The sequence below is a fragment of the Asterias amurensis genome, chromosome 2 (assembly GCF_032118995.1).
Source record: "Asterias amurensis chromosome 2, ASM3211899v1".
NCBI classification, from domain to species: Eukaryota; Metazoa; Echinodermata; class Asteroidea; order Forcipulatida; family Asteriidae; genus Asterias; species Asterias amurensis.
This window is the reverse complement of record NC_092649.1, coordinates 13,658,679-13,671,091: the sequence shown is the minus strand read 5'-3', so window position 1 is coordinate 13,671,091 and position 12,413 is coordinate 13,658,679. Positions and strand designations below refer to the sequence as shown.

The 12,413-nt window shown below is 37.7% G+C and overlaps 1 protein-coding gene across 1 annotated transcript in view; it reads left to right on the top strand.

The window, feature by feature from the left end:
* The first annotated feature begins 1,416 nt into the window (after window positions 1-1,416).
* Window positions 1,417-12,413, top strand: part of LOC139954369 (sentrin-specific protease 8-like) — a 66,930-nt gene continuing 55,933 nt past the window's right edge. Inside the window, exons 1-3 of the mRNA XM_071954132.1 lie at window positions 1,417-1,549; window positions 3,622-3,710; window positions 7,456-7,564. Of these exons, the coding sequence (XP_071810233.1) occupies window positions 1,428-1,549; window positions 3,622-3,710; window positions 7,456-7,564 (320 nt within the window). The 5' untranslated portion in view covers window positions 1,417-1,427. The remainder of the gene's footprint in view (window positions 1,550-3,621; window positions 3,711-7,455; window positions 7,565-12,413) is intronic.

Here is a 12,413-nt window from a genome sequence, read left to right as displayed (position 1 = left end):
ATCAGTGTGCTCTGATTGTCTTTATGAGAATGTTGTGATCTCGTCAAAACATAACAACTTTACGAGGAACCACCAAATCCAGCAACAAGGTTTTTTTAGTAAATGTTATTGATTTTTAATCAAGTGAAGAAGTTATCTATCTTAACTTCTCTAAATTCCATTACAATTGAATTGTCTTTTGCTAAATGAAGTTAATAGTTTATTGTTTTATATTTTGTAAACCGTAAAAAAAAATGAATAAGGGTTCAGCAATACATAGATGGTTGAAATACAATGTATCTTTCAAAATTATATTCAAAACTACGATTTTTACTGAGGAATTAAAATCCTATTTTTGGAACAGACTAATTACAGAGGCTTATATTGATCAACAACCGTCCACCCACCAGCGTACCGAGGGACAATGAGTGGGTGAACGGAACCTATAATGGGAATCTATATACTGTATGATGAACAAAAATACATCATTCAAATAATGAACACAATACATCAATTGTTACATACATAAACACTGTCATCTACCAGCCGCGTCTTACTGGACATCATCAAATTACTTGATGATGAAATGCAAATAATTATGAATTATTGTTAGAAGTAACTTGAAGGAAGCTAGCCCTAAGGAAATTAAATTGCATGTCTATCATAAGCATTCGATTCTACATACACCCCTGGGCCCTCTGCTGCCATTGTGTCCGCCTTGCAATACTGTCCGCTCCGGACACTTTTGCATATATGCAATAATGTCCGGGGCTATGCAAAAACCGTCCGGCGGACGTACATGACTAGCCATGTACATGTATTTGCGCGTGTAAGCGAGCTTGCATGCACTGAACCTACGTATATGCAGCATGAATATTCACGTATTTTATGATTGCAGCGAATACCGAATGCCGAATGCCGAACATTTCGCTTGTCATTCATGACATGCACTTAGCTTGTAAAAAAAAAACACGAACGTGTTCCGTCGACCTTGGTCGTTTAGTTTACTGCAAGGACGGTTTTGCACGGGGGCGGAGACAACTGCATATGCAAATGTGTCCAGGCCGGACACAATTGCATTATGGATCAGCGTCCGGGCGGACACAATTGCATTATGCAGCAGTGTTTGGCTGGGCGGACACGATATGCAAAACCGTCCGGCGGACATTAGTGCATGCAATAGTGTCCTCCAGATAGTATTGCATAGAGGACATCATTGCATGCGACACGGAACTGCCTCAAATTTGTGTTGAGTATTCTTTCCTTTCCTATCATTTCAGGCATTATTTCTGTCCACTTTGAGAATTTCATACACTTTCATCACAAGGTGGAAGGGCTTCAAGTTCTACAGCATAAGTCCCGAGTTAGCCCAGTATGGGCCATTTGCGTACTTATGTATAGCGCCCTCCATGGGCAACTGACGACCACTCAACCTATTAGAATTAGCAATGGCGGCTGGTTCGGAAGAGAAAGTTCTGAGTTACCACGACAGCCTTTTGAGGAACAATGATTTACTTCTTCTTGATGGTCCACATTGGCTCAATGATAAGCTGATTGGGTTTGCATTCGAGTAAGTTGCATTTTAGATGTTAGGTTTACGTCCTGTGTAGGAAATGAGACTAATCGAGTATTCCTGTATTGGATCATTTACACTTAACCAGTTTCGGGAAAATTATTGTTTTGCGAGTTACGCATTAGAATGCGTGTAAGTTTGGTTTATGCATGGGTGACTTCAGAATAAGTATTCAAGTATATCGAGCTTTTTACAACACGATGATATGATTATGAATGGTATTCATTCATTAAAAAAAACCAGTAAAGCCCTTTTTTCAAGGGCCATACTACAAAAAAGTTATAGTTTTTCTTTTTATACAAAAAGCCTTACAAAAAATAAAAAGGCCTTACTTTCTTTACATATATTACAACTTTTTTTTACAAGTCTATGTTCTGAACAGGCTGTGTCAAGCAGCTGGATAGCATACAATGGGTTTTTTCAGGGTAAATCGCAAATCTTGCAACTTAAGCTTTTAGTAGAAATAGAACTGTATGACCAATATCCAATAATACAAATTTACAAAACACTTTAAGTGCTAACTTTGCTTTACTCGATTGGACTTTAACCGACAAGCTGCTCCAGGGCTTGTCAAGTGTCTGTTTGTTTGTTTTTCGCTTCGCATTGATTGGTCCATGTAGATTTTCTACCACCATGATTGGTCATAGTTGACACTCAGAAAAAGTTAATATTTAAGTTTGGAGGGGATTCCTCTAACATTTGATCCCCTCTTGTAAGTGTTCTAAATTAAGCCTTTACAAACTGGAGATCAATCTTTAAAATGTTGGGGCAAGAACTGGGCAAATCTGGTCACTAGTCTGACTGAAGTCGCTGGGAATGGTAGAATTGCAGAAATATACAATTATCTGTCGATCAATGTTTACAATTAGACCTATAGCAACCGTGCTCTAAATTTGGTGACTGTAAAGCCCTACCCCCTGTAATACAGAAAAAGGTTCCACTGAAAAAAGGTCTCCTCAGAAACTTTCTGGCACAAAGTATTATGCAGGAATGTGGCGGAATGACTTAAAAGTTCAACAGAACTGAAACCATAGGATGTCAGTTCAGATGCAAAATGACCAATTTGAACAAAATTTGTTCAAGTCTTTAAAATACACAATAGCCTACAAGACCAGCCTATTTGTCATTTATGAGTTCACTGGCACGACACTCAAACTAATGGCATTGGGTCTGTGGTCTCGGGTAAAATTTGAACCCTGCCCTAAGCACCAGGGACTGACCTTGACATGAACTTGAAAAGACATTGACTTGACAGTCTTGACATGACCTTGACATGACCTTGACATGACCTACAATGTACACACTGTATGATGAGGGACAAGCGCTCATTCGGCGGAGTTGACCTCATACCGAGTTGACCTGCCCCCAGTCTAGACCTTTCTATTGTTGAAACAAATCGTGCTGGTTGCATGGACGGCCAAATGTTAGCAAAACATTCATTTGTGTTAATAAAGGAACACGTTGCCTTGGATTGGACGAGTTGGTCTATAAAAAGCAGTTGTAACCGTTTGTTATAAAATGCATGGTTGGAAAGATGTTTAAAAACTAGAATACAATGATCCACACAAATTTGCCTCGAAATTGCGTGGTTTTGCTTTTACTTTGCGAACAAACAAGGTCAGCCATTTATGGGAGTCAAAAATTTGCTCCCCATAAATGGCCAACCGTGTTAGTCGACGAGGTAAAAGGAAAACTGTGCAACTTCGAGGCATGATTGTGTGGATCATTATATTCTACTTTTAAAACATCTTTCTACCCATATGCATTTTATAAAAAACGATTACAAATGCTTTTTATAGACCAACTCGACCGATCCAAGGCAGCGTGTTCCTTTAACAGATGTTGTGTCCATTGTGTCCATTTCTGCCCCCTTTGATTAAATAAAGAAAATACAGCCCACATTTGGTTGCTTTGTTTCCAACAAACTCAATAATGTTTTTGAAAACTAGACCAAACTGTTAGGGATGCAAATTCATGCTTATTTATCTGAATTCAGATCTTTGTATGTCTTTGTATTCAAATCTCTGTATGTAAGATTCACACTAGTTTTCTGCTTTTTTTATTTACAGATACTTTGAGTACGAAAGATTTAAAAGGATTGCCGATAAAGTAGCTTTCATTGGTGCAGAGGTGACGCAGTGCATTAAACTCAGCAATGGTAGGTGACAGTTAAACGTAGGTTCAAGAGTACAAACCAGTTGAAAATTGCCAGAAAGTACCATGCACCTGATGCTAGCCTAGAAATTATGGTACTTTGTGTCAGTCTGTGGTAGGTACCAGTATGAGCCGTACAAACAGAAGACGCGCATGTACCCAATGCTTGCCTGTATGGTATGGTAGTTTGTGGCAGTCTGTGTTTACTGGCACCAGTATGACCGGTACAAACAGAAGAAATCCTGAAACCCATTTCTAGCCTAGATGATGGTTTGTTGTGGCAGTCTGTGGTACCAGTGTCTGTACTTGGTAAACAGATTCACCCAGTGCTAGCATGGGTGATTTTTTTTTTTTTTTTTTTTTCTACAGATACTGGTACCACCACAGACTGCCACAAAGTAGCAGTCTGTGGTGCCACTGTCTGTAAACGAACAGAATAAACCATACATCCAATGCTAGCCTGGATGATATGGTACCAAAGTACCATATCATCTAGACTAAAAATGGGTCTATGGGTTTATTCTGTGTACAGCTGTTGCTGGTGCCAGTAACCACTGACTGCCGCAAAATACCATACCTTCCAGGCTAGCAATGGGGTAATACATAATTTTGTTCTGTGTGTACACTGTACAGCTTACACTGGTACCGCAGACTGCCACAAAGTGCCAGACTGTTCAGGGTTTCCTTTGTTTGTGCATGTACATATGTGACACTGGTACCACAGACTGTCACAAAGTACCACCCGTGCTAGCTTTTGAAACATGGGTTTCTTATGTTTGTACAGCTGGAATTACCATACCTTCAAGGCTAGTAGTTTTGGGTGCATGGTTTTCTTCTGTTTGTACATCTAGCACTTGTACCACAGACTGCCACTAAGTAATAATATAATAATATTGAAGTCTTATATAGCGCACGTATCCACCAAACAATGTACTCAAGGCGCTGAGTATACACAAACTTTCAGAAAGATAGGTTAATGCATTGATGAATTCTGAGACAAATGTACCGTCGATTGAGTTCACAGCTTTCTTCTGTTTGTATAGAGCTCTGGTTTTATTAGAAAAAAACATGGCTTAAAGGCAGTGGACACTGTTGGTAATAACTGAAAATAATGTTTAGCATGAAAACTTACTTGGTACCAAGCAATGGAGAGCTATTGATAGTATAAAACATTGTGAGAAAAGGCTCCCTCTGGAGTGAGGTAGTTTTTGAGAAAGAAGTTATTTTCCACGAATTTGATTTCGAGTCTAAAAAGCATCTGAAAGCACACTTCGTGTGACAAGGGTGTTTTTTCTTCCACTATTATCTTGCAACTTCGACGATCAATAATATTGAGTTCAAATTGCTTACTTTTTTTTACGCATACTGTTGAGATACACCAAGTGAGAAGACTGGTCTTTGACAATTACTAATAGTGGCAATAGCCTGTTGGGTAGGAAGGTATACCAATTTAGGTCGCACACAAGTTTTACTTACACTGTGTATAGCACCAATAGAGTGTAAATAGAACATAATCTCTCCCAAGAAACCAATGTTAAACCATCACATGGATATTTCTATCCACTATAGTTGTTATTTAAAAAATAAAAATAAGTATACAAAAATATTTTAAAAAACCTCTGCACAGCCATCTCGTCCTTCAAATCGATTGCAGCAATCGAAATAAGATATGAATTTTTTATAATTTTTTATAATTAGTCATTTTAAATATGTTATCAATTTTTCCTGGTGGGACCGAGTAAATGCTGAGCCAGTATAGTATAGAGAACAACAAGGAATGAGATGATACCTAGATCCTAAACTCGATGAACACAGCCCACATTGTAGATTTATCCGAAAGCTTGAACAATCAAATTTAGCAATGGTTTAAAACGTACTTACACAAGAAAATAATTGAAGTTGGGGTGGCTGCTTCATTTATCACTTTTTTAATTTTAGTTGATTTTGGGTTGCACATCCGTAGGTCGTTGGTTCGAGTCCCACTTTTGTCAATTTGTGTTGGTCAACCCCAAATCATTTAAAATGTATCCAGTCAGTTTCCCTAGTAGTGGTTTATAATATTTATTTCATTGTTGGTTTATAGGAATTTTTTGTCTACTGTATTCAAGCTCTCTTCCGTATAGGCCTATTATTATTTTTTATTCCCTTTTTTCTTTGTTTTTTCATTTGTATCCCTTTACAAAAAAACCTTTTAGAAATTGAGCATCCGAAGCCTGTAAGGGTCTCATAAAATGTGTTTTACTGTTGAAACTGCAAACCCAAGACATGCAAGGTTTGAGTAGTTAGAATGATTTACCGAACATTTACATGAGTAGGATACATAACCAGCGTAGCGAGACAAAAAACCTCAGGTGGTTCATGTGAATCCACTATACATGTTGCTCAACAGTGCGGAAGCCAATTTCAAATTACGTGTACAGTGATGTAGTAACTAGCTTCGGTTCTGATGTGATGGGCTTGTATGTCCTTGCGGTTGAACCTGGCTCAGAATTGGTGCATGGCGAAATGCCAAGGATCAAAACTAGACCTACATCCTTGGCCTTGCAGCGACTCGCGCCACAGTTGATGATGTCAATGTGTTAGCTAAATGTCTAACCTGTACAAGCACAGCTCGTTATGTGTATCATCCTGTAATCATTTACTTATCATTACGGGAACAACCTAGTTAATATAATTATGTATAACATGGTGTCACTAAGATATGTCATCGAAGCCAATCTGTGGAAATAGCCTCACACAATGGTGTATAAGGTTAAAACCAAAATTAATATTCTGTATTATCCCCGATGAAAATTTAACTTCTATTAAACAAAACCCACAAAAACAAAAAATAATACACCACAGCGGAAACTGATTCGAAAATAAAAAAAGTTTGGGTTCAGATCCCGCTCTGGTCAGATGTTCTTTGATCACTCCAAAGTAATAGTGCTTTGTCAGGCCCGTCATCACTGTGCCAAAGGAACGACTGTTTAACAAATCAAAAATAAAGTGGAAACAAAATAAAAACCACTATATTGTCAAATCATTCTGTTTTAGAAACAGACCCAGCGGGCTTTGGACCTCACCTATTACGTCATCGTTTCATAATTACACCAATGACCGACGAATCACTTTAGAGTGGCAATTTTGCGTTTTAACTCACTTATTTCGAGATCAACAAATTATGAATATAAGCAATGGTAAGTTGGGGTGTCTTTAGGTGCTATGATCTTGTCTTTGACAGTATTTCAAAAAATATTATTCTCGTTATGATTCGGTGTTAAAAACACTGGACACTATTGGTAATTGTCAAAGACCAGGCAGTCTTCTCACTTGGTGTATCTCGACATGTGCACGAAGTAACAAACCTGTGAAAATTTGAGCTCGATTGGTCGTCGGAGTTGCGAGATAACTATGAAAGAAAAAACACCCTTGTCACACGAAGTTGTGTGCTTTCAGATGCTTGATTTCGAGACCTCAAAATCTAGTTCTGAGGTCTTGAAATCAAATTCGTGGTAAATTACTTCTTTCTCGAAAACTACATCACTTCAGAGGGAGCCGTTTCTCACAATGTTTTATACATTACCGTCAACCTCTCCCCATTACTAGTTACCAAGTAAGATTTCATGCTAATAATTATTTTGAGTAATTACCAATAGTTACCACTACCTTTAAACAGAGAAGTTATGCATTACAAACCAAACAGCTGATAAACTGTTGATGTTAAGGATTCACGGACATAACCTGTTTTTGTTTTGCTCATTATTTAGATTCCGAGGTTGGAATGTTCATTGAGCCTTTGAACTTACCGCAAAAAGACTACGTGTTTATGGCGGTCAACAATAACCAGGCTCAAATGACTACTGGAGGAACTCACTGGTAAGAAACTCATATTTAGAGGCAAAACACTCTTTTTTATTTGGAACTGTTCGATTATCCTATATTACATGTAGATCTAAAATGTTATGAAACTAACATGTGAACGTTTTATTTCAAATGGTGGTAGCGTTTTTGCAATATTTCGAAAATCCTTCATGAATAATACCCCCCAATAGGAATACACAATCTGGGAAACGTTCCTGACAAATACGCTTCTCAGATTCAATTTTCGCGCATAAAACATATATCACTGTACATAATCACATTACTTGGAAGTGAAGTGTATCTCAAAATGCTTTAAACTGTCGAAAGCTGCTGGTTGTTATTGCCATTAACTTTAAGAGTGATAACCAAACGTATATCTTCCCTTAAATCATATAAGAAGAACCTATCCATGACATTCATATTATCATATATGACTATCCAAACAGGAGGAAAGCAATATGTTCCTAATTTGAGCATCTGCGGTGCTCCGCAAATTGGCTGATCCCTAAACCGGAACGAGTTCTATTCCTTTTGGGTTTTAATTTAAAAACAATAATGTTCTCTGTGGAACATTACCCATTCTAAATGAAAACACAGTCTGTTTCTGGTAACAACAGCTTGCGTGTCCACTGGGAACAGTGGGTTTCCAGGAATGTGCCTTAATCGCTGTTGAGCTATAGAACTTCCTCACTAGCTGTTCATTTCGGTCCTGTTTAAAAACAAATTATCGGGTATGGGGGGAGGGTGGACTGACGTATATAATGAAGAACAAACAAGCCTTTATTAAAGTCACTGAACACTATTGGTAATTACTCCAAATAATTGTTAGCATAAAACCTTACTTGGTAACGAACGACAGAGAGAGATGTTGATAGTATAAGACATTGTGAGAAACGGCTTCCTCTAAAGTAACGTAGTTTCTTTAGAAAGAGGTATTTTCACACTCAAATATTAATATACTTCAGGCATCTGACTGACACAAATTTGTATTTTTCCCCATAATTCTCTTGCAACTTCGATGACAAGTTGAGTCCAAATGTTCCCAGGTTTGTTATTTTGTGCATACTTTTCAACACACCTTGAAGTGAGAATACTGGTATTCGACGATGACATAAGGTGGCTCTACGTACATGTAGATAGCTAACACCGGCGGCGTTCGATTTTTTTGATACAAATCTCGTGTCTAGACCGTATGACATTTGCTTACAAAAAGAGTGTCCTTGTACAATCAAAGGCCTGTTGGCAGGCAGGATATGACACGGGTTTTGGGGGGAAACTTGACATTTTGCGTCATGAGTTCCACATACTCGACAAGTATATTCCTCTTCATCATATCAAAATTGATAACAATCAGACAGTGCGATCTCCACTAAAAGGTTAGATGTTATCATCCCTTGAGTTGTGTACAAATCGTGCTTGTAAGTCAAGGATCTGTGGCTGGCTCTTTTGTAAACATGTGCTGCCACAGGTTATGGTCTATAGCTAGCTGTACACTGGTTTCCAAACATGGCAATTTTGTTTGAGATGTTTGAGACGTCTTGGTCCGTTCGCTCCGACTGTCTCCGATGAAATTCTCCTGAAGACAATCATAGGATACTGTTCGAAACGTCGAGTTTTTACATCACCAGGGGTCCAATACAATACAGTTAAACAAATTGTGACTGGTTTCTGGGTAATTTTTTGCTTAGCCCGTATTTTTTTGTTCTAAGCAGAAGCTTCTGTTTAAAGGCAGTGGACACTATTGGTAATTACTCAAAATAATTATTAGCATAAAACCTTTCTTGGTAACGAGTAATGGGGAGAGGTTGATGGTATAAAACATTGTGAGAAACGGCTCCCTCTGAAGTGATGTAGTTTTCGAGAAAGAAGTATTTTCCACGAATTTGATTTCGATACGTCAGATTTAGAATTTGAGGTCTCGAAATCAAACATCTGAAAGCACACAACTTCATGTGACAAACATTTTGTGTGTTTTTTCTTTCATTGATATCTCGCAACTTCGACGACCGATTGTGCTTAAATTTTCACAGGTTTGTCATTTTATGCATATGTTGAGATACACCAAGTCAAGTGAGAAGACTGGTGTTGTTAATTACCGTTAGTGCCCAGTGTCTTTAACAGCTTTATGAAACTAGGCTAAGCTATTCAGGACCACCACAACTCAAACAGGGATTCGATTTCATATGCATGGTGTCATCGCAATGACTGTTACATCCGTGGATCCATCATGCATGGTTATCATTACCCAAATTGGCAATCGTGTACTAAATCAAAAACTTTCCCGTGTAGAAAGGGAAGTTATAAACCAATGATGGATAATTAGTAGCAAACTACCAACAGTCCATCCTTCATGGTGCATTTCCTATGTAACGCAATCAGACAAGCAGGGTCACTGAAACCCTTCACACAGAACGACTAATTCCAAGTCATCAACTCTGGACAGATATATTTCTATGAGTGTATAAACGAATAACTTCAATTCAATTCCAGAGCTCATTTGTACGATTCTTTTTCTGTAATCGATCTGTACAATGCAGCTATAGTTGCAATAGAGGCATGACAGAGGATTGCATGCTGTACATAACACAATGACACAAACAAGCAGCAGGGTATCATAAAAGACCTTCAACGCTGGACAATTAGAACAAATTGGCGTACAGGAGCATTTTGATTGCGATTTTCGTCTGGGTTCCATAACTTTATAACCGTCCGAATCGGCCAATGCAGCCCTCAAAATACAATTGGGGAGGAGGGGGGGGGGGGTTGTCAGACAATACCCGTCGTGACGTCAACGATGACCTCCTCTCTTCGATTCGGCCTTTAAAGCGAATCATGACGCTAATTATCAGTGGAGCACTTACCTCGCTATTAACGGCGGGCCTCGTGACTTGTGATCAGTGTGCTCCGTTCTCTATGGACCGATATAATACCGTATTAGCGCCTGGTGATGTGTGACATTTAAAGACAATTCTCGTTCTTTTTTTCTTCCCTTTTTTCTCTCTATCTCTCTCTCTCTCTCTCTCTTTACGGCTATCGTTATATATATTAGTCAGCTTCTGGTAATGTTATCAAAGTTGGTGCAAAAATCTTCGGGGCTTGTTAATAAAACTTATTTAAAGTCAAAGTATACCTCTTGTTTTGGAACTGTTCTGTTCTTTTATTCATATAAATAGTAATGTAGATAGTACCTTAAAAGTCACCTGTGAGATTTGCATAATGTAAAATGTAGTGTTTTTGCAAAAATATTGCAAACATTTTGTAGCGATTCTGTCCACGCAGAAAGATTGTTCAGTAATTGGAATACACAATCTGAAAAATCGTTCTTGTAAAAATTTTCTAAGATTGAAATGTTTGTGAATCCCTCTCTTTGAGACCTATTTCCTTTGGAGGAAACTGTTCCTTACATTGTTGATTTCAAATATTAAGACTTGTCTCCCACCTTACGTTCCATCTGTGCTGTAGTAACTTCAGAAAGTGATAATGTCTCAGATCAAAATGCAACAAACGACTTTGTCCCACCCTTGTTCCACCCTCGGTTTGATTACGCCAACTTGAAAGGTTGTTTCTCGGTGTATAAAAACATTGATACCGCCAAAGTAAACAAGACTTTAGGATAGCTTTTGTGTTCGTCCTTTTTTTTTCACAAATGTCCAAACCGTATCAAATGTTTAAACGCTAGAGCACCTTTTGTGCCATTGGTTTCTGATGTTGATTTTGGAACGCACTTTTCTTTACCTTTTGTATCAATTATGAAAAGGACGGCGTTTAGAAAAGCTCCTTACAACATGCTGCCAATAACGTATATTATCGATGTCAATATTGTATTACATGGCATTCGGTTGAGTACTCACTTGACTTTGTTTGTTTTCTTATTTATTCATTCATTTGAGAAGATTAAATACATTAAAGGGTCTGTGTACTTTTTGTAGGGCACAAAATATGATATCCATAGATTTACATCAAACGTACACAGTTTGAAGAAAATTATGGTAGAAAGCTGACATTAAAATATTGCTTGCTGAGGTGCTGTAGTTTTTGAGAAATGAGTATAAAACGAGTCACCAAAAACATATTGTGTCAAAATTATTTTATCGTGACATGGTTTTACTCATTTCTCAAAAATTACAGCACCTCAGCAAGTTATATTTTAAGGGAAGCATTATATTGACATTATCTTCAAACCGTGCAATTTTAATGTAAATTCATTGACTTTGTGTTACAAAAAGTACCAAAATCCTTTAAAAAGGGGCCAAGTGGAACGTTGACAAATGAAAACTGCAGACAAGAGAATCGGTAGAGAAAAATGTATCTGCGTATTTAAAACTAACAAACATTTAACGAAAATTGCAATCGAATTGTTTTTTGAGTTTTTGTTTTTTGTTTTTTTTTACGTTATACGCAAATAAACGGTTGCATTATCTTGTTGTTTCTGTGATGTTTGTGATTAACTTTTTTGTTTTCCTCAATATAGTGCCCTCCCTTTATCTTTAAAGACACTGGACACTATTGGAAATTGTCAAAGACCAGTCTTCTCACTTGGAGAAGTTGCGAGAAAATAATAATAAAATAAAAAATACCCTTTAAGATGCTTGATTTCGAGACCTACAAATACTTATTATGAGGTCTCGAAATCAAATTCGTGGAAAATGACTTCTTTCTCGAAAACTACGTCACTTCAGAGGGAGCCGTTTCTCACAATGTTTCATACCACCAACCTCTCCCCATTACTCATTACCAAGTAAGGTTTTATGCTAATAATAATTTTGAGTAATTACCAATGGTGTCCACTGCCTTTAACAAGGTTGTACTATGAATAGCATATTGAACAGTGTTTTCTTTCTCCCCCTTCATGTTTCCTTCAATG